This window comes from Phyllostomus discolor, chromosome 8 (assembly GCF_004126475.2).
Source record: "Phyllostomus discolor isolate MPI-MPIP mPhyDis1 chromosome 8, mPhyDis1.pri.v3, whole genome shotgun sequence".
Classification (NCBI taxonomy): domain Eukaryota; kingdom Metazoa; phylum Chordata; class Mammalia; order Chiroptera; family Phyllostomidae; genus Phyllostomus; species Phyllostomus discolor.
Genome location: NC_040910.2, coordinates 83753192 through 83775389, shown reverse-complemented (window position 1 = coordinate 83775389; position 22198 = coordinate 83753192). Strand labels below are relative to the sequence as shown.

Sequence of the window (22198 nt, the reverse complement as noted above, 5' to 3'; positions counted from 1 at the left end):
GGCCTCCAGCCCTGGGAGTTGGCTGATACGCAGGGCGGGTTCCATGGGCCCGTACACCTTAAGTGCGTGTCTCCCTGGCCTGGCTGCCCATGGTTCATAGAAAGTGGGTGTGCTTAGTAGGTTCTGCCCAGCACAAAGGCACATCCTGAAGGTGCCAGAGGGTGAGGTCACATGCCACCAGGGGCGAGGAGGTAGGAAGGTGACTGCCCGTACTAGGAGGCGTGGAGAGAGGCACAGCATTCCCTGGGCCCTCTGTCCTTTCCTCGCCCCCTGCCATCCCCGTCACCAGCCCCCTGCAACAGCTCCAAGTCCCGATCCTTCAGGGGACCTTAGCTGGGTCTCTCTTCTTGTGCTTAGTCCTTGGTCCCACCTGTGTGGACCAACTCTCGGCCCCAAACCCAGAACACTAGGTCCCATGCTGGGCCTCCCAGGGAACAGTGGAAAATTAACATGGCCAAACTCCAGTCTGGAGCCAACATTCCACAGCCTGGTACCCTGGCCTGCCAACTTGGGTGGAAAAAACAGGCTCAGGCCCAGGTTAGAAGCATGCAGTGGTCTCCTGGCCAACTCTGCACCCGGCTGGCACTGGACGGCTGGGGAGGGACCATCTGGAGTGGGGAGAGAGCCAACCGCATGCATACCTTCCGGCTACACGCTGAATCTGAGTCCCTGTGTGTATGAGCTATCGGCAGCCATAATCATTAGCCTAAGATTATGGCAATGACGGGGCAGTAGCTGCTTTCTGGAACCACTGAAATTAACTACGTGCTATTGAGATGACTAGCTCTCAGCTACCGCCAAGAATGAGCAATTTGTCACTGGGATGTTTCGATGTCCCCCATTAGAAGTATTAGCTACTGCCATGCCTGACTACTCCTTGTTATGACTACTGTTTGCTGCTCGTGCTAGGAAGCGAAATCTTTGTTTAAATAATGCCTCAACTTCAGTCGCCTAATCACAGGTCCATGGAAGACCAAGGGCAAGCCTCCAGCCTTTGCTAATTCTGGCGCTTCTGATTAACTGGGAAGCCTAGCAACGGCGGGAGTTGGCAGTGGCCGAGGGCTCCCGTGCGTAAGGGGAGCCGGGAGGTGCGGGCGTCAGCGGCAACTGTGAAACAGGAGTGTGCATCGCAGCCCCTGGAGCGACTTATCAGCCGCTCATCGCCTGATGGCTTTGGAAGTTCTTGTGATTCGATTTCAGGCTTGACAGGAGAAGTTGGTCCGATGGCAGGGACTGCCAAGACAGCCGTGATGGCAGAGACAGGCCTTGAAGAGGTGGCCGAGGTCTCTGGGGGACAGCTGGCCTCCTTATGGGGCATTGGTGGGGTTGCGTGGAGGACATGGGCGCTTAACCCTTCGCTCCTCTGGCTTCCTGAATGATCCTCCACCTGCCTGGTCCCCACAGGCGCTGAGTGCGGTTCTCCAGGCGCTCTGGGGTGTCCCTTGACGAAGGGTGTGCCTTAGCTAGTGGTAGCCTGTTTCCCACTCACACCTCTAGCTTCACCTGGGGAAGCACAAGCGCTGTCTCAGGTGACAACAGACAGAGGCGTGGCCAGTGGAGGTTACTTGGGAAGGAGGGAGGAAGGGAGATGTGGATTCCTGTTCCACGGGGACAGTGACTCAGCCTGGGGCAGGCATACCTGAAGGCCTGGCCTCGATGACGTAGCGGGTGACGGGCCCTTTGCCGGGGTCTCCGCTGGACCAGTGGATGGCGATGGCGGAGCTGTACCGCACGATGATGGGCACTCCAGGTGGTCCCGGGGCTCCTGCAGACAGCGCGCAGTGGGCAAGGGGTGTACAGAGCTGGACGTGCACCCGGCCTGTCCAGCAGGGGGGCTGGGCCCCAAAACCACCCTGCCAGAGTCTCCAGAAGCCCTGCACACGCTGAGGCCCAAGGAGCGCATCTAAGACCGGGCCCGCTGGATCTGAGGATGTTCTCCTCTGAGTCACTTACACCCCCTGAACTCCAAGTTCTGGGGCAGTAGAAAGTCTCTGGGTGACGTCAGACAGGTCCCTGCGGCAGATTCAGGAGAACTGGCTTTCTAGATCTAGCCCAGAACCGTTAGATGGGTGACTGATCAATTCACATGGCCCCCTGGTGCCTCAGTTTCCCTATATATAAAGGCTTTTTTGGAATGCAAGGCTTGATGGGGGGCAGTGAAGGTGGGTGGTGACGATGGCAGAGTAGGTCCATGATCAGAGGAGGTTGCTTTTGGGGGGCAGAAGGACCCCCTGACATCTCCCCTTCTGGCCTATGACAGCAATGTCTCCCCACCTCCTTCCTGAAACCTTCCGACCCCAGCTGCATTTGCTATAAGGTGAGGAGGGAAGAGGCCGGGGCTGCAGGACATCCTGGGCCTCTGCTGCTTACGGGGAGTGAGTGGGGGTGACTGGCTGGCCCAGCCAGTGCGGTGGCCCCTGTGGACGCCTGCTGGGAAAGACGCTGATGACCCAGCATCAGATGGAAGGTCTCTGGGCATAGAAGCTGGCAGGCTGGACCGGAGGCCAGGGACTCACTGACAGAGCTTGGCAGCCCACTGCCCACCCTAGTCCTGACCCTGGCCTCGGAGGGCCTCGCTTCCTTCCTTCCTTCCCTAACGCATGTCCTGCCTGCCATGGCACAGGCAAAGGCAGCTGAGGGCTCGGGTGTGGGACACAGCCCTAGGGAGGTGTGAAGGGTTGAGTGGGGGTTTCAGGACCCCAAATTCTCTTCTGCACAGGACAGCACTCAGGGCTGAGAGAAGGAGCTGTTGTCTCCTCCCAGACCAGAGCTTCCTGTGTGCAGCCGTAGCCTGGCCTGGAGAGGGGAGCACGGGGACCTCTGATCCTCCCCCTTCGGACCCCTCCTCACTCACACCTGCAGGATGCAGCTCCTTCTTCCTCGGAGGGCTCTCCCCTCCTCCTCTATACTTCCTGCCCTGGCCTGGGACACTTCAGGCTTCAGGTTAGAACAGCGTGTCCTCCATGGCCATCTCCTGTCCCCATGCCACTGCTTGGCCCTGACAGCGCTTTTCCTGCTTTTGTTTCCCAGGAAACCCAGCTCAGGTAAGAGGCGCAGGGGAGGGGCCGGGGGCAGGTGCAGGGCAGAGCGGGCTCCGGGGTGAGCTCTTCCTACAGCCCCTTGGGCTTTGTGCCCTTGGATCCCAGACAATGTCTGCAGGGCAGGGGGTAGGGGGAGAAAATGCCCAGAAAGAGAGTGCAGTGTGACCAGCTCAAGCCAGCACGGAGGGCAAACCCCTCATGAGAGGTGAGGGGAGGCCACCTCCAGGCCCAGCTCACCTTCCAGGGGCCAGGCTAAGCCAGGTGTGGGGTAAAGGGGGCCCAGACCACACCTGGTAGGTGGGGCAGGGAGGAGGGCGGGAGAGGGATTTCTGGGAAAGTTGGGGATGGGCTGTGTCCTCTCTCAGAAAGAGAGGGAGCAGAGTGGCCTGGGAACTGGGTGGCTTTAGTGTTCAGGGGGGGACATCCTGCGTGGGTGACCAGGACTTGGGAGAGCTATACCTCAAACACTGTGGGTGCCCTGAAACTTTCCTCCAGCCCAAGGATGACCTCAAGAGGTGTCACAAAACTCAAACCCAAGCCACTCTTTCCTTTCTGGGCCCCAGTGCTCCTCTCCCTCGCCCCTCCCCTCCTGCCTCTGCCCCAGGCACTGTTGCCTTGCTTCTGTCTTCCCCTCCCCCTAACCTTGCCTGTCCAGGAAGGAGGCAGCCAGCAGGTGCCCCTGCCTTTAGCCTTGCCAGAGTCATCTTCCTGCCTCCCCCACTCCCCCGCCCCCCTTGGCTCTCACAGGGTGTACTCAAGAGTCACCCTCAGCTCGTGTTCAAATGTGCATCCCCAGGGTGGACGCTCAGAGATCCTGAATCCCTGGGGCCCAGGAACCTGCATGTGTCAGAAGAACCCCAGTGGTTCTGACGTAAGTGGCACCCTTAGAAGCATGTGATGCCACGGTGGCCCTCCATACCCCAGCCACCTTCTCCCACACCTCCACCACACCCACCCCTCCCCTCCTGCCTCAGGCCCTGCCCCGTGTAGGCTCTGTGTCTGCTGGCCCCCTAGCCCACGGGCTCCACCAGGGACCCCATCTTGCTCATCCCTGTGGCTCTAGCCCCAGCACGGCTCTGGACACCTTTCCCCATGTCGGGGGCAGAATGCTGGGAGTGGAGGGTGCAGCTCCCGTGTCGGCCTGATGCTCCCCTACCTTCGCCCGGGCCCGTGGTGACGTTGGCTTCAATCTCAGGCCCGTAGGTGAAGGTCTTGGCTCTGATGCGGAACCTGTAGGTCATGCCCTCTGCCAGGTCCTTCACCTTCAGCCACAGAGGGCTGTTCCCCTTCACATCCACCGTCACGATCTTACTGACTCCTGTTGGGGGGGGTGGGGGGGGTGCGGGAATCAGAGTATGTGGGGACTGCAGGGAGTATGCAGGGCAGGTGGGCACCCTGGGTGAGGGGGCCAAAGCCCCGTGGCAGGAGGCAGGGCTGGCACCCTCGGCCACATGCAGTGTCTCCCAGACGGTTTCTCAGACCACAGTCCTACGGGCTGTCCTTAGCAAAAAGGTCTCTGCGGCCAAATCCACTTGAGAAAAGCTGCGTACTGTCTGTTAAATAACCACAGGACTCTTCTGCACCTGGAGGGGAAAACCCTTACCATCCTGCTTAGCTTAACTACCGTACAGCAGACATGTTTCATACCCCATCTCTGTCCCCCCACAGAACTCGAATTCTAAGAATCACCTCTCAGGAAGCGCTTCTGTGAAGACAGCACAGCCCGAGGTTGGAGGGGGTGCACCTGCCGCCAGGTGAGGATAGCTTCAACCCCTGCGGCGGGGACAACCTCAGCTCCCTCCCGTCAACTGCACCCTAAATTGTGGCAACTAGAGGGGAGGCCTGCATGGTTTCCAGGAGGTGAGAGTTTGCGCTGTGTCACCCAGGCCCAAACCGCCCCCGTGCCAGCCTCCCCGAGGGCCAGGACTGGCTTTCAGCTGTGGAGCCCACTGAGCACACCCACCACCCCTGGGGACTGGTCTACCCTCCGAGGGCTGTGCTCGGACCCGCACTGGCCTCAGGGGTCTTTGGGCACGTCCCCTACCCTGGTATCACTTTGTTGAGGGTATTAAGAACATCTTAGGCCAGATGTTATGAAGTTAAACAAAACAGCAGAGCACCTACCACGTGCCAGGTGCCCAAGCTACTTGTTGAATAAACAAAGGGGTATTTAAGAGGTGCTTCCCGCAGGAATGAAACGACCTTTGGGGTGATGCGGGGCATGCCCCAGGACCTGGAAGAGCAGCCCTGGGTACCTACATGCTCCTTGACATTTCTGAGCAAACCCCTCATCTGCCTGGGCCTTGGTGTTCCCTCCAGGAAAGGGGGTCCTGGGTTCTCACTGGGCCCGCTGACCTGCACCTAGGGTGGAGGCAGAAAGCTGTCTAGCTGCACATGGGGCTTGATGGTCTTATTGGCTGGGCTGTCACAGGGCAGAGGAGAGTATGTGAGGATGTAGAGTCAATCATGGGGTCCAGACCCTGCTGGATGAGGGACCAAGGGCATCGCACTCTCACCTCTCAGGGTGTGGGAGCCCCCTGGGCCGGCCAGGTGGCGGCCACTGTGACGAGTGAGTGGCCGTTCCATCCTCCTGTGTTTCCTCCCCATGACTTCTGTCCTCTCCTTCCTGCCCTGGAGAAACGGCCCCTTTCCCAGCCCTGCACCTGACCAGGTATCCTGGGGCTGGCTCCCCCTTGCTGTCCTGGCACATAGCGCCACTTCGGGGAGCAGGAGGCCATTGGCACACGGGTGGCGGTGGAGAAGACTGAGGGCCATTGTCCCCTCGGCTGACCCAGAACTGCGGGGCACTACAGTCTTCTCATGGCTCCGCCCCTTGTTCTGGCCAGTCTTAGCTGTCCAGGAGGAGTGAGCTCAGAGGTGGTCACCTCTGGCCACCAAGGCGCCACCTGGTAGTCCAGCCACATGCCCAAGGCCGTGCTGGGCTCTAGAACTGGATGTAGGCAGCTGTTCCCCAGTCTTTTCCCCAGCCTCTCTAAGTAAATAGCCCTGGTTTCTGGGCTAATCTCACCCTGGGGCTCCAGGGGAGTGGCGGGGTTCCGCCAGGGCCTAGAGGGCCAGGTGGGGCAGGGGCTGCAGGGCTCACCCTGAGGACAACTCAGAGGATGGGGCTCAGGGCCAGAGGGAGGCAAGCTGCAGCTTGGGGTTTGTGATCTGAGGCTGGCAGGGGGGACAGGGCACTGTGTCTCCTTGAATTCGGGCGGCACCCTTCTGAGGAGAGGCTCTCATCTTTGACCAGATTCGTGAAGGGGTTCATGACGCCACAGAAGACAAAGAGAAAGCCGAACCCAGAGGAAGGCCGAGACCTAAATTTGGGGGTGGGACATGCCTAGGCCAGGACTGTCAGGGGATCCCCACCTTCACGGGCCCCAAAGAGACCTGTCCAGCTTGGGGTGCTCTACCCCTCACAGGTTTCCCTTCCTGCCCCTCTCGGCCACCGATGGATGGGGAGGAACAGATTTGAAAATTCTCTCCTGGGAGGTAGGACACCGGGGCTGCTCCTCAGCGTTGCCCCCAGCTTGTTTCATCTTGGAATCCCCCTCCCTTGTCCGGCCTCCGTTTCCCATCTGTAAGCTGGGGGACACTCGCCACACGGACTGCAGGGGCGGCACAGGGGACCCTGCCTGAGGGAGCCCTTGCAAGGGGCGTTTAAGGAGCCGCGCTGGCGTCCCCACTCACCGTCCACGGGGGTGCAGGGCTCGTACACCAGCCGGTAGCCCTCCAGGACGCCGTTGGGGAACTGCGGGGCCTCCCAGGACACGTTCACCGAGGTTGTGGTCAGCTCGCTGAACTTGACCGAGCTGGGAGCACTGGGGGCTGCAGGTGTGGAGGGAAGACAGCACAGGGTTTTTGTTTCCGCCTTCCCCGGACATTCAAAGCCCTGTTCAGGTCCAGGGAACCAGCAGGGGTGGGGGGCCCTGGGTCCCGGAAGACCAGGAGAGCAGGGCTCCGAGCAGGAGGGGCTGCCAGAGGTCACTGGACTGCCTCTCCTCCCCGCTGCATCACTGACACTCACTTTCCAACATCCGAGGCCAAGCATTTTTTTCCCTCAAGTTGGAGAACTCGGTTCCTCCTGCCGAGGGGCCCCCAGCCCTGGCTAAGAGCCCAGGACAAGCCTATGTCCCACCCCAGGGTATCTGCAGGGCCCGGCCATGTCCTGGCTTTGTGGGGCTTCTCTGTCAGCTTCCCAGGGGTGGGGGAGGAGACAGGGGGTGTCTGGGCCTCAGAGTATCGGGTGGGCACTGAATAAGATGGTGACAGGACTACAGTGTCTCTTGTCTCCAGGGCCCAGGGCTTGTCACCCAGAGACCACGCTGTTAAGAAGCAGCCCCAGCCAGGGACAGTCAGACCCTCTGGCAGAGATGCTTTCTTGGACCGAGAACCCAAAAACACAGGGGTGAGGGTTCTTCGGGGGAGGACAGAGAGGACAGGAAGGAAGTGTCAACTGGGCAGCATCTGAGCTGGCGCCGGCGGGATGGCCAGGCTATTCTTGGTGGGGCCACCCCCATGGAGCCGGAGCTAGCCCGACCCCGTGCCGTCCAGCTCCGGGACAGGCAGCAGCACGGAGCGGTCTTTGAAGAAGGAAGGCGAGCTCAGGGGGCCCTCCCTGCCTCCGCTCAGCAAGAGGACCGTGGGACAGAACACTGTGTCCTGCTGTTACAGTGACAGGAGCTTCCAGGCTCCCGGGGGCTCACATCCGGCAGATGACACCCACAGAACGTGGTCAGGATGGACAGGCAGACAGGCAGGCCCTTGGGAGCCGGCGGAGGGGAAGAGTTTTCCTGGAGCCAGGGCTTGTCCCCAAAGAGAACAATACTTAGGAACCGACTCCGCGGGCCTTGATGTCTCTTTAAGAGATAAGGAAATTTACAGGATGGGAGGCAGCAGTTGGAAAAGACACTTAAGGGGGTCAGGATGAAAGGCTGGTATTCAAATCCAAAAGGCTAGAGCCCCGTGACGGGCAAAGGAGAGGGGCTGACGATAACTCAGGATGAGCTCAGATATCTGGGCTCAAGCCTCTGCTCCCCCAGGTCCAGCTGGGGGACCCTGGGGTCATCACTCCCCAGGCCACCGCTGCTCATCGTGGTACAGGGGCACCACCTGCCCTGCCCACCCTGGGACTTCCAGGAGGATCCAGTGTGACAGAACACACACTGTTCAGAAACACTGTTTGAAAAGGGACTCTGGACCCTACCTAGAGGGCAGGCGCTGCACGTGTGGGCAGCAGGGTTCTCAGTGTCCTCCTCTCCTCTGCCCTGGCCCACCCCCCAGCCTCCTGCTGGCCTCCTGCCCCCCACTCCCCGGTCTGTCTGTTGCACAGCAGCCGGAGCGGTCTTCAGAAAACACAAACCAGGCCCTGTCGCCCAACTGCTTAAACCTACCAAGGGCTGTCACCACACTCAGATAATCCCCACCTCCTTCCAAGGCCCCCAGACCCTCGAGAACATGACTTCCATTTTCTTGCCAAGCACCTGGCTTTCTCTCTGTCCCTCTAACCCCGCCAGCGTCCAGACCTTTGCACCTGCTGTTCCCTCTGCCCGGAACACCCTCCCCCAGAACTTCCCACGGCTGGCCTCTTCTCCTCACTCGAATGTCAGCTCAGATGTCACCCCGCAGAGACGCCTCTGCAGGCAAACCTATCCAAAGCCATCTGGCCAGCCCTGGCCGGTGTAGCTCAATTGGTTGGGTGTCATTCTGTAAACCGAAAGGTCGAGGGTTCAATCCCCAGTCAAGGCACATGACCAGGTGTCGAGTTCAGTCCTGGTGGACGTTTCTCTCTCACATTAATGTTTCTCTCCTCTCTCTCTCCCTCCTTCCCCCTCTCTCTAAAGTCAATAAGCACGTCCTCGGGTGAGGATAAAAACAAAGCAAACAAACAAAGCCGTCTGTCCACCCTCTGCCTCTGTCCTTGGATCACTGACAGAGCCACCAGAGGTTAATCCCCCTCTGAGCTTGTTTGTGACCTGTCTCCCTCCTCGAGGGAGCAGGGGGGCTCTTGCAGTCTCCTTCACTGTGTGGTCCCAGCACCTAGCACACACTGGGGCACAGGCAGGGAGCGGAAGTGGGCTGGCTGGGTGTGCACTGGCCATCGGCAAGGTGGACGACAGGGGCAAGACCAGTAGGGGGTGGGGTGGAGGGTTCTTCCCAAGGCTGTATGGAGACAGCTTTTCTTGCTCAGCTTCTGAGCATCAGGTTTGGCCCCCGTTTGGGGCTGTGCTCTCGCACTCTGGAGGGCATCCCATGGGACAGCCTAGATGTTCAGCAGGTGGGGTCAGGCCGCTGCCTCCACTCCCCACATGAGCCCAGAGGCCAGGGCCAGGTGGTCCCGCCTCCACTCCCCAGGCTGGCTCCCCCATCCTCTAGCCACTCTCCCCCACCTGCTTGCTGGGTCTGGCCCCGGGTGGGAGTGCTGCGAGGCCCTTCCCCCGCGGCATTGAAGGCTGCCACGCTGACCATGTAGGTGGTGTAGCCGGTCAGGTTCTTGAGCTTCACTCCGCTCTCAGCCAGGAAAAGCGTCTTCACCCGCTCGGTGAGGTTCCGCCGCTCAGCTTCCCAGAAATAAATCTGCAGACACAGGTGATGGAGGAAGGGAAGGGTGGGGGGACAACAGCTTTCCTCCTGCCCCCGCTTGCCCCTGGGTCTCAGAGACACCTGCATTCAAACCATCCACATGCTTGGACTGTAGGTGTGTGAGTGACCCAGGACGGTGTAGAGGCATTTAAGAGCTGTTTTAGGACCCCCTCCAGAACCTTCCTTTCCTGATACTCCAGTCTCTGCCGGACTGGGAACCAACCCCACGAGGGCATAGACCCGCTGCATGCCGGCAGGCTTGAGCATGGCACTGGCATACCAGTCCTCAAAATGGAGTCACGGGGGGGACAGGCCAGTTCAGCTCTGTAGGAACCTGTGATGTGAGGTACGTGCAGAGGAGAGCCCACTGCAACAAAGGGTGAGGTGCAAGGACCAGTGGCTTGCATCACCTGGGCGCAGGTTAGGGATGCAGGCTGTCATGCGAATCTCCACGTGGACAAGTCTCCTGGTGACTCACTGGCACCTGACAGTTTGCAAAGCCAGTTGCAGAGGCTGGCCGGCCCGGGGCCCAACCTCTGTGCACCATTTATCTAGGCTGTGACCTGGCCCGTGACTTCCCTGAGCCAGTTTTGCTGTCTGCACCGTGGGGTTAGGACACCTACTCCCAGAAGCAAGGTGAGGAACAAGGATCGTAAGGAGTAAAAGAATGAAAAGTGCTTCCAATTAATTTATGTTCAGCAGGGGGCGGTTAACATCCTGCCCCACGGTCAGCCAAGTTCAGAGATTCTTCACTAGAACTCTGACCCCAGGCTGACCAGAAAGCTATTGAAACAACTCCGCTGGGTGCGGAGGATTAGTGGGCATCCTTCGCCACCTGCTGGCAGAGAGGTTGCTGCGTGCTACAGGCTTAATTGCTCAGTGTGTGTGGAGGAAGGTAGTGAAAGTGGGTGAGAGCTAACAGAACTGTCCCTGCCTGGCACGTGTGAATGGTGGTGACGGCACCGCGTTACTCTGAAATCCTTGCTTTTCTCACTTTCCTATTCCCCCCCTTTTTCCAGACTCTTCTGATGTGGGTAGATGAGTGAGAGTTGAGGGTAGTAATGGGCATACAACAGTAGACCGAGATCCTGCTGAATTTGGGGTACACAGAAAGGTCAAGGAGAAGGCTGTAATCTGGGTGTCATCAGTGCAGACATGGCCCTGGGTGAGGGCACACGGAGCGGTTCCTGGGGCCTCCGTGTTCAGAGGCTGGGGGGAGGGGTTGGGACAGCCTGGGAGAGTGAGGAACAGCCAGTGAGGGACATTGGGAGGAGAAAACATTTCTTGGAAGAGGGGAAGGTCCGCCCTGTGAAATACTGGTGCTAAGCCAGGTAGGATGAGGCTTGCATCTGACCACGGATGATCAACACGGAAACTCTTGTGGCCGGGACAGGAAGTGCTTTGGTGGTGGTGGTGGTGGTGGTGACGAGAACCTACTGGCAGAAAGCTCAATAGACCGGGGTGGGGGAGGGGCTGCAAGCGGTCACTCTTGGCTGAGGGCCGTTCACTGAGAACCGCAGCAATCACCCAGAACTCAGCAAATTCTTTCTGTAAAGGGCCAGGTGATACGTATTTCAGGCTTTGCAGGCCACACATCTCTGCTGCAACTCTTCAACTCTGCGCTGGTAACTCAAGAGTAGCCAAGGGTAATTTGTAAACAAATGAGTGTGGCTGTGTTCCAATAAAGTTTTATTTACACAAACAAGTGGAGGGCCAGATTTGGCCCATGACTTGTAGTCTGACAATTCCTGAATATTTGCTTCCTAGATTTCATCTCGCTCGAGCTCCCAAGAGTTGTTGGCACATCCAACTCCTCCTGTCTCCAGGAGGCGTGTTCTTTATGTGGGTTCGGAGACTTCACTAACTTTTTTTTGATCCCAAGGCTCAGTTTTCAGACTTCTGTGTTCTCTCTGTCTCATATCTAATGTCTGGGCTTTCAGCAACATCTATGTGCGGAGGACTCCACAGTTCACAGCTCCAGCTTGCACCCACTCTTGAACCCAGGACACCCTGCCATTTGGAGTCTCCCTGGGATGTCCACCGGACGCCTGGAACTGACTCCGGTGGACTCCTCGAGCCCCGTCCTTCCACCCCCTTTTGTCTTTCCCTGCACTGTATCTAGAAGCTCCATCATCCAGCTGCTTGGCAATCCTGTCGCTTCTCTTTCTCCCGCACTCTGCACTCACTCGGCCAGCAAGTTTTACCCACTGTACCCTTCAAATGGAACCGGACAACAAACCCTGTCACCATGCCACCGCCTGGCCCTGGCCACCACGACATCTCCACGTGGTTGCTTCTTCGTGGATCTGTGCTTCCTCCACATCAGACCACTCTGCACAGCGGCCAGCACTGCCCTTTTAAGACCTGAGGCGTCCATGTCCCTCCTGCCCCAAACTGTCCTTGGGTATAATTTCATTCAGTGACCACGTGGCCCCGGTCACTACTCAGACCCACCTCCCATCACGTTGCCCCCGACTGACACACAGGGCTCTGTGTTGGTCTGGGTACACATCAAACCCCACTGACCCCAGGACCTTTGCTTTTCGCTTCCCTCTTTTGGGAATGCTCTTCTTCCAGATCCATGATTCACGCCCTGTTCTCCTGCATTTTTGCTCCCGTGTCAGCTTCTCATCACGCCCTTCCCTAACGACTGTATTTACACTTTCAAACCTCTGCCCAGGTCTCTCTTCCCTTAACCTGCTTCATTCACCACCACCTGAGGCTGCTGTTTGTTTTGTGCATCTCTGGTTGCTTTCCCCTGCAGTTCACACTCATGTTGACCAAGAACACTGCTGAGCACAAAGTAACTGCTCGATAAACATGAGCCATGGAAAGACAGCGGCTGCAGGGATGCGCCCGCCTGTGGGCACCCTCAGTGGTACTCGAGGGGTGACATCCATGGCTGGGAGGTGGACACTCCCTTTCCCCAGTTAAGGTCCATGGCTGGGAGGGTGGCCACAGCTCCCAGATGTCTGCGGGGGGAATCTACGGAGCCTGCACATTAACCAGAGACGTCCATACCTTGACTGCCTGCTGGCTGCTGCGCTTTGCTGGCTTGGCCCGGCTGCTGCTCCCTCCCAGGGGAGGCGTGTGCTCGGGATGCCACACTTAGTTTTCCCAGCTGGCATTCCTGGGCAAGGACTCCAAGGGTGTCAGCTATACTTAGAGCTTCCTTGGAAAGACGTCTTTCCTCCTCTCTCCTGCCTCCTTTGCCCCAGATGGAAAGAGACACCTATTCTGGATCTTTCTTAAACCAGGGCCACCGGCATTAACCAGCGCAGGATGGGCGTGGGCCCTGCATTTTGGCAAAGACTCAGTTTCTGCCTGTGCATTGACGGCTGAGCCAGGTGGCCATGGCGTGGCCCTCACACTGCCCACCTGCCTCTGCCCTGGGCCCCTCTCTGGAATAACAGACAACCAGCAAGACACTGGGCCAGGAGGCAGGCCCCAAACGTGGCCGAGGCCGTGGGCCCCAATGGCCCCAGCCAAGGACGCCCAGGATTGTTATTACTTTCACCAGCTCCTCCGGTGGCTGTGTGCTCAGCGCTTCCTCTCCACCCCTTGATGGCCGGCACGCCTGGAGTCTGACTCTCTGCCACCTGCTATTTCTGTGCCCTGGCTGGGCCACCTAAACTGGGTCTCCGTTTTCCCATCTATGCAGTGGGCACAAATACGCACAATCTGCCAGCTTTACGGGGCGTTCAGGAGGATGAAGGGCTGCTATAACGGACTCTGTAACCGTTAGAGACAAACTGAATCCTGCTGTAACCCGTGACATCATCGCAAACTGGGAAATGATGTTTAAACACAGATTTCGAAGTCTTAGACGGTGGTCCTTTGCTAACCGGCCATCCAATTAGCATCAGTGAAATTAGGGTTGGCCAAATAACCACTCTGCAGGGTCTGGTGGGCTGGGGTGGGGCTGGGCGCCTGGAGGTGGTGGAGGTGAGACACCTGCACGTGCCTGCATCCCAGCCTGGCCCGCCCTGCCCTCAGGACGCGGCAAGGGTGGGGGTGCTCCGCTGCCAGCTTCACGGCGGTTCTGTAGACTGTGTACAGACAGCCAAGGGAGCAGGGGTGGACTTGGGGACCTCTCCTACCACCTCCCGTGGGTCACTCCCAACACCCAGCCTGGCCCTTGGACCCCTGGACCCTCTTTTTGGCACCCCGTACCTTGTAGCCCTGGATGTCTCCATTCTGGCTCTCCAGCGGGGGTGGGTCCCACGTCACGTCCAGCTGTGTGGCCGTGGGGCTGTGGACGGCCACGTTGCAGGGCGCCGTCGTGGGCACTGGAGGGTGTGAGGGGTGGTGAGTGTGCGATGCCAGTGGACTGCAGGGTGGGGGCGGGGATGGGGGTAGGGCCGGGGCGGGCTGGGGAGGGTGTGCTGGGGACGCAGGGCAGGCAGGGCTCACCTGCCTCCCCGACAAAGACCTCCTGCGGGGGGCTCAAGGGCCCCTCGCCCACGGCGTTGTACACGGTCATCCGGATCTCGTAGCGCCGGTGCTTGTTCAGGTCTGCGGGTGGGCGAGAGTGGGGGAGGGGAGAAACACACGGAGGTCAGGGTCCCGCAGGGGCTGGGACGACGCACCACTGCAGTTCTGGCCCCCGTGTGAAGGTTCGGGAAAGGACAGGCAAAAGGAGGGGTGGCTGCTGGTGGGGGGCGCCACCTGCAACCTGGGAATCTGGACCCAGATGTTGCTGCGTGGCTTCCTGGCCAAGCTGGCACAGGGCACACTCCCGTGACGGATGGGGCACTGCGAATCTTTACGCTGGGACACTGGTGTGCCAGCTGGACACTTGGTGTGACCCAAGACTGCCCTGGCACATGGGCTGCTCCTTCCCCACGTGGCACATGCTGTCAAGTTTCCAGAGCCAGCTCTTTACACAGACGCTTAGCCCCAAGGGAAGGGGCTCATTGGATGTTAATTCTGGGCTGTGGAACTCTGCGTTTTTGCTGAGTTTGGGGCGCTCGGGTGAGATGCCTGGACAGAAGCTGGGAGGGAAACAGGCCCAGAAAATGGGCCCTGGCACCCTGGGTGGGGACGCTGTCCCTGCTGGGTGCATGGTGAGAGGCCCCCACCCCACCTCTGACTAGCTTCCCCATCTCCCTTCCTGGGCGGACATTCCCGAGTCCTCTAGAGAAGGAGTGGGTGAGCTGGCTGTGCAGCCTGCACGGGCCACTGGCTGAGGAAGGAAGGAGAGGAACAGTGTAGTCTTGCACAGTGTGCCCAGGCCCCGGCCTTTGGGAGAACCGCAGCTGGGACTTCAGAAATGCAGCCAGGGCTGGGCCTTGCACCTGGCAGGAATGCCTCCTGGTTCCTGAGAGGACGGTGGGGGCTCTGCTCCCCTCACGGCTGGGGCTAGGCCTGGACCCCTGCCCAGCCAACCAGCTGAACCAACAGTTCCTCCTGTGACCCCAGCCCAGCGCACAAAACCAGAGCTGGCTACTTTTCCATTCCACGCCCGATGGACAGTGGTCTGGACGGCAGCTTCCCAGGTGACCCCCTACATTTTTCTGTGGTTTGGGAAACTCAAGTGTGCTAGTGGTGGTCCCATCCTTGAAGGAGTCTGAGGTGGGCACACTACTTGGCCTGTGGTTGGGGTCCTCAGGGGCCCGTCCCCCATCCCTGCAGTGGGCGTCAGCCCCTGACAGGAGCCGCCATGCAAGACTTACTGTCCAGCTCGTACTGTGTGAGGCTGGGCCGGCTCAGGTTCCGCACGGAGAACAAGGCTACCGGGTGGGGAGGCGGAGGGGCCAGAGGGAGACAGCAGACAGAGGAGGTTAATACACACACGCCCTCCACTAGGACCCGGATGAGGGGGATGGGGCAGAGAGAGGGAGCAGTGTTCTGGGTTCCTGGTGCAGAGTCAGGGACCAGGGCAGCTTCCAGGACAGTGCTGCGCCCCCCCCCCCCCCCCCCAGTCACAAGGGACTGGGAGCCCCGTGGAGCCTGGCAACTCAGGGGACAGTGCTGGGGGAACCCTTTCGTTTCAGCTCACTCCCTTGCCTAAGGTCCTGCAGAACTGGCATGAAATAGTAGTTATAATGTCCTCATAGGAACGAGGAGCTATTTCCCCACCAGGAAATATGACCGCATCACACACAGGCAACATAAAGTCACAAGCACACGTTTGCAAAACAAATAAGTAAAACAACACCAGCTGGTAGCTCCACTACTCCTGAGTTTTTCTGTTCACGGGCTCTTCCTGTGTGTCCCATCATTTTGCTGCCTGCGGATTCTTGCTCGAAGGCAAGGCACAAAAGGTTTAAGGGAATTACGGGAGGAAAAATCAAAGCACAGAGGATCTTCTCCTCCTGCTACAGTCTCTATAGTTTTGGTGAACAGCCCCACCACCCACTTGGGCACCCAAATCCTCAGACTCCTCCCTCTCCCTCCTGGCTCCTGTCCCCAACACGAGTCAGTTGTGGAGCCCACGGCACGTCCTCTCCGGTACTGGTTCCCCTGTTCCATCCGAGCCAGCCGCCCTAGCTCCAACCCCACGCCCCTGCCTATGCTGTGGCATTAGCCTCTAGGTGGCCTCCCTGCCTCTGGATCCCATTGCCAGCCATCACGCCACCGAAGTAACCCTCCTACCCCAAAAATGCATCAGGTCATTCCCTTGTGCCTTTCCTGGAATTGCTACCTTTCCTGGTGGCAGGCTAGATTCCGAGGACCCCAAAGCAGAATAGTGACCTTCCCAGAAACCAGAGGTGGCCAAACTGCTACCCCTGGGAGGTGACTGGGCTTAGCTTTCGGCCCTCCTTCCCACGCAGGCCCTTTGCACATGCCGGGCTCTCCCTTTCCCTTTGGGCCGACTGACATGAAACCATCCGTCAGCGCCCACCCTCGGGGAGCCTGTTCTGACACTGGCTGAGGCTCTCCCAGGACTCGTCCTCCTCCGCTGTCCTGCCAGCAGTCTCAGACATCTATTTCAGGGTTTACTTCTTGAGTGTCTGGCTCCTCCCCCAGCCTTCAAGCTCGGAGTGGGCAGAGACCCTGAATGTTTTGGTCACTGGGTCTGGATCTGGGCCATACAGAAGGTGCTCAGTACACACTTGTTTAGTGCCTAAAGGGGGCAGGGGTAAGAGGCACACACAGGGTGGGCGGCAGGGTTTCAGGTTAGTGCTTTCAGGGAGCTGAGAGCTGCAGGCAGGGAGGCGAGTGTGCCCGCCCACCCTCCCGGTCCCGCAGAGTGTCACTCACAGGTCAGCTCCGCCCACTTGGCCCCTGGATTGTTGATGCCACGCAGCGTGAAGCCCCTCAGCCCCTCGTACAGCAGCTCCCGGTACCGGATCCGGAAGCCCAGGAGGATGCCATTGATCTTGTCCTCTGCTGGTGGCTGCAGGGAGGCGTGGGGAATGGAGAGGGGCTGGCATCACCGCAGCTCAACCTCCCTCTGTTCTGCTCTCCCCCCCACCGTCTTCTGGGGCCACAGAGCAGAACAGAAAAAGGAATCAAAGTGACAAGGAGCATTTTTAATTCACAAAGCCTTTCCAGAGAGGTTATTTCATCCTTGCAGCATTCCCTGAGAGGCAAGGAAAGGCAGGCAACACCATGCCCTCCCATGTAACAGAGCAGGAAAGAGAGGCTCAGAGATGTTAAGGTACTTGCCCAAGGTCACACAGCACCTGTGCAGCCCCCGCCTGACCCTGGCTCTTCTCATAGAGCAGGTCCTTGCCTAGGAACTTCCTGACACGATCCCTTTGCCTGCGACCCAGCCAGCATTTCTGGTTTCCGGGGAGACAAGTCCTCTGTCTGCTCTTGGGCCAGAACAAGGGCACAGTGCGCCAGTGCACTGGCCCCCTCCCCCACCCCCACGATTGTTTCTCCTTTGCTTTCTGCTCCCATCCACCACTGAGTAGAACAGGTTTCTGGAGAAGGAGAAACCTACTTTTTATGATACCTCTTTTAAAAATCCTGCTAAAACGATCCAGCCTTTTATTTGATCCTTAATTGCATTCTTAGTAACTGCTGGCTACCCCTAGCCCCCTGAGCCACAATGGCCCCTGCTCTGCCCCAGTCTAAATGGGCTTCCAGCTGCACTAGGTCACTGTCATTTGAGGGACAAGGTCTCGGGCTGGGGGAGGGCTTGGGGGGTCCCTCCCTGTTTTCTTTCCAGGGGCTTTCCCTTCAGCGGATCTGCATGTGGCCAAAGTTCTGCCTGGCCGCTCCCTGCTGCTGGGCCATACCTGCCATCGGATCAGCACGGAAGTGGTGGTGTGGGGGGTCACTGAGGTGATGGTGGGCGCTTCATCAGGGGCTGCGGAGAGAGGCAGACAGGTGAGCTTTGGGTGCTGGGACTTATTAGGCACCCCCTGGGAGGCCACAGGGACCAGACTCTGCGGACACTGAACTATGGGTGCCTCCACTGTAGGTCACCTGCTATGCCCACCGTGCCAACTTCCACAGCACAGAGGGCCAGGAGGAAGGAAGAGAGGGGCTGGGGCCTTGACCACAGCCCAGACCCAAAGGCCCAGAGCCCCTTCCACTCTGCTCCTAGAGCCACAGGCCTCTCAGGCTGCTGCTGAGGCTCCCCCACTCCCGTTCACTGGTTTTCTGGGGTTGGCCACCAGCTTGGAGGATATTGGAGAAGAAACACACTAGGAGGCAGGCTGGGTGTGGGTGTAGAGCCCACGGCAAAGGCACCCTCTGGCCCACCCTCTGTTGGGAACCGCCCTGCCTGATATCAGAAGCTGTAACCCCCGCCTAGGCTAAGGCTAAGGGAACGCCCTTGCAACCGTAAGCCAGCAAGGAGACAAAAGCTTATCTCCCTGGCAGGATCGCTGCTTCTGCTGCTTCATTCATAACTGAGCCCCAAAGCTTGGTCGGTTAGCCAAAGATGGGTAAGATTCCCCAAGGGGGGAATGACCTAAGACAGGCATGATCACATGGGAGGCCCCCAAGAAAGGACTTTGGGGGCTATAGCAAAAGGGGATGATGGACCCTCGCTCCTCAGCTTTGACATAGCCTGAGTCCTCACAGTCTGGGAGAAAATCTCCTTATCTCTTGGTTGCCTTAGTTCCCTTGCTCCACCTAAGCCTGAAACAATGACAGGGTGGTGCAGCTCTGTGCTGAAAAGGGCGGGTTCCCCGGGTGATCAGGCCTAAGAAAGAACATGTAAATTCCTGTGAAACCTTCTTTGTTTAGAATGCTCTCAGTTGAATGAGAAGGGTCCAAGGAGGAAGTTAGTTTGTTCCTTAAAAGTCTTACAGCTCTTTGACCCTGACTCAAAATAGGCCCTCAGACTTCCTTGTTTTCTATTGTTTGATCCTTACTTCCTAGCAATGAGTAATGAGCTTTACCTGAATTCTTATGCAAACGAAACCAGTAAAAAGCCTCTCCGGAGGGGGAACGGGGCGCTCTCCCCACCAGGGAGGGTGGCCAAGGCGCTCCCCACGTGAGGAGTGGCCCTGCTGTTCCTATTCCCCCACAGGATCTGGTTGTCTCTGTGTATGTTTTTCTCGTGTTTTGGCAAGCCATCCGCAGCATTCCGTGACCACTGCTGGCCGGTGACCCACACAACACACCTCCTTGGGACTCTGCCTGGGGAGCCAGGCAAAGGGCCCAGCAGGCCCAGTGCCCTTCCCATTTCTGGAGGCCCCCCCCCCCAAGAGACTGCCCAGTACCCAGTGGGTGAAGGGAAAGACATTCAAGGTGGGGGCACTGACCGGCCTGCAGGGTGGTCAGGGGTTCCGACTCCTCACTGAACTCACTGTCCCCAATATCATTGGTTGCCTTCACTCGGAATTTGTAGGATGTGAAGGGCTTGAGCCTGTAGGGGGAAACAGGTTCAATGAATGGAGGTATCTCCCCTAGCGGCCTTGCCCCACCACCTCAGCTCAGGGAGTGCAGCAGGTATGCAGATCCACTGCATAGAAGGGAACATGGAGGCTTAGCAAGAAGGTCAGGTACATGGAACAAACAGGAGCTATGTCACGTGTGCCTGGAGCTCCCAGGCCGTCCCTAGAGCATGCCAGCTTGGGGTGTGGCCACACCTTTAGCTCCATTAAAAGCCACAGGACCCTGGGGGACAAGGTCCCCAGGAGGAATGGTCTCCAGGAGGAGGGGTCTGCATATTCCCCACCTTGGAGGATCCCGCTGCTACGAAAGCACCAACAGCACCCCCTCCAGGAACTGCCATCCCTTTCCCGAATTTAGTAAATGTAGGAAGGGTCCAGGTTCTCAAGAGTTAACCGTACTTTGGCTCTACAAGCCTCATTTGCTCTCCAGGCAAACGGCTTCCTTTATGATTTACTGGGGGTGGAGGGTGAGGAGGAAAGTGTTGCTCAGAACTCTTGGTCACATCCACTGGAACGTAAAAAAATACGACCCACTAGGAACTACGTGGAAGCCAGAATTTCAGAGTGAGGCTCCACTCCCCTATTAAAGATAAGCTGGAGAGGCTGCCTGGCTGGGAGAAAACGCTAATGAAGGATGGCGAGTGCTTCACTAAGGGGGCTTCTGGGCTCCGGAAACAGATAATTAAGAGGCAGCTGTAACAGAGCTCCAGAGAGGGAGGGTGGTTAGCACAGGCTTGCAGGGCTGAGTGTGCAGCGGGGAGGCCCTGGGGGTTCGGGCTGTGTTGGAGAGGTGGGGAGGAGATGCTGGCCAACTCACTTGTCCACCACGAAGGCGGAGGCGTTGTGGCTCACGGAGGCGGAGTGCAGCGTCCACTTGCCGCTGGGCAGCTCGCGGGTCTGGATGGTATAGTAGCGCACAGGAGACAGCCCGTCGCTGCCCGGCTCCCAGGACAGCAGCACACTGCGAGCCTTCACATCCTCCTGCTGCACCACCGGCTTGCTGGGGGGCTGCGGGCGGTCTGCAGGGTAGGGCGGAGCAGGTGAGCCAGGTGACCTGGCGGTGGAGAGGTTGCGCTTTCTCAAGGAGAGGAGGAGGTGCTCTGGGCTCAGGCCTGAGGCCCCTGCCCCAACCCAACAGCCAGCCAGCACCCGTGTGGCTCTTGGTCAGTGACAGGTCCTCAGGTGCTTGGGAACTGACACCTCTAGAGGGCAGCCCAGCCAGAGACCGACAGTGAGGAGGTACAGACTGCCACAGTGCTGACATGGGACCCATGCTGAACCCTGCTGTTGAGTGGGACAGGGGCTGTTTCCCTCTGTGGGGCACTGCTTCATGCCCTGCTCGACCTCAGCTTCCTCCTCATGACCGGCGCCCTACCGCCCGGCTTCTCAGCCTCAGCACGCTGGCAGGTGGGGTGGAGGCTTCTTTGAAAGTAGCACTTCCCTCCTAGCGTGACCACCAAAACGTGGCCGGATACTGCCCCACGTGCCCTGGGGGCAGAGTAGCCCCGGCTGAGGACCACTGCCCTTCTGGTTTTCTTGGGAACACTGTCTACACTGTCTAATGGATCCCACTCACAGGAACGTGGGTCTCATCTGTTTCTGGGAAACCCAACCTTGGGCGAGGCACCAGAGCTGCAACCCATCCTCCACCCAGCTGGATGGGCTCCGAAGCAGGTCGCACCAGCCTGCCCTTTAGAAAACTGGGAGCTGGGGCGGAGAGGGGTCCTCGGTGGGGAGCTCCCAGCTCAGCTCCGGAATTCCACAAGAGCCCTCGCTGACCTCCACGGTCAGGCAGGTGAGCCCATGCTCCTTCCCAGGCCAGGCCAGACGACTCCTAGCTGGCTGGTCCCAGCTCTCCATCCACTAGGGGAGGATCTGAATGCCCAGCTTGGGCGGGGCCCCTCCTCGCTCTTCAGGGTTCCTGGGCCCTAGTGGACAGTTACCTCTCTTCTCGGTGGTCACCACCAGGGCCTCGGCGGCCTCTCCCCAGCCCTTTCGGGTCTGGGCGGTGATGCGGAACAGGTAGACAGACTCTGGCTTGAGGCCGGTGGCCGTGTACTGGCGGGCGCTGGGGGCCAGCACTTCCACGGAGGCAGTGTTGGCTGTGGTGGCGTTGAGGCGGTGTGTGATCTGGTAGGCTGGGGGGAGGAAGGACACAGGCCACAGTAACAAGCAGGGCCAGCTGCCCCAGGGCCCTGGGAAAGGGCCATTGCTTCCTCGGCCACTGCAATGTCTGCATGGGGGCATCCCGGGCTGGGGCCTGTCTGCGTGAAGTCACTCTTGTGTCCTCAGCTGCCACCCCAGGAGTGTGACTGTGTGTGGGGGCACGGACGGGTGCTCTATACACAGTGTCTGTGACCCCGTGACAGCCCCAGGTGAGGCAAGTGAGGCTCGGAGAGGCCAGACCACCTGCTAGGAAGTGCCCAAGCTGGAACTCCAGCCCAGGTCTTTCTAAGTTCAAAGCACCTGCCCTTGTGCGTCTGCAGCCTGCTTTCCGAGACGCGCATCTGGGGCAGGTGTTGCAGGACATCAGGACTGAGAGCCTGGGCCAGGCATGGGGTGGGTGGGGCCCAACCCTCAAGTGAGGGGGCTGAGGCCATGGAGGGAGCTGACTTGCTCAAGTTTTCAACTCGAGTCTTCTCCCACAAAGCTGTGTGTGTGTGTGTGTGTGTATGTGTGTGTGTTGTGTGTGTGTTGTGTGGGGGACCTGAATATGAGATGATACATATGATCTGCCGCCTCCCTCCCCTGAGCCTTAGCTCCTGT

The 22198-nt window shown here is 58.9% G+C and overlaps 1 protein-coding gene across 3 annotated transcripts in view; it reads right to left on the bottom strand.

Moving 5' to 3' along the window:
• SDK2 (sidekick cell adhesion molecule 2) overlaps positions 1-22198 on the bottom strand; it is a 248104-nt gene that overhangs the window by 21063 nt on the left and 204843 nt on the right. For 2 of the 3 annotated variants that reach the window (XM_028521407.2, XM_036033413.1), the window contains 12 exons: positions 21376-21570; positions 20250-20451; positions 19301-19404; positions 17822-17892; positions 16836-16971; positions 15305-15361; positions 14043-14144; positions 13803-13918; positions 9437-9623; positions 6738-6875; positions 4198-4359; positions 1640-1765 (listed from right to left, as the gene is read on the bottom strand). In XM_028521407.2, the coding sequence (XP_028377208.2) occupies positions 1640-1765; positions 4198-4359; positions 6738-6875; positions 9437-9623; positions 13803-13918; positions 14043-14144; positions 15305-15361; positions 16836-16971; positions 17822-17892; positions 19301-19404; positions 20250-20451; positions 21376-21570 (1596 nt within the window). The remainder of the gene's footprint in view (positions 1-1639; positions 1766-4197; positions 4360-6737; positions 6876-9436; positions 9624-13802; positions 13919-14042; positions 14145-15304; positions 15362-16835; positions 16972-17821; positions 17893-19300; positions 19405-20249; positions 20452-21375; positions 21571-22198) is intronic. The other variant, XM_036033414.1, reaches the window with a different exon arrangement.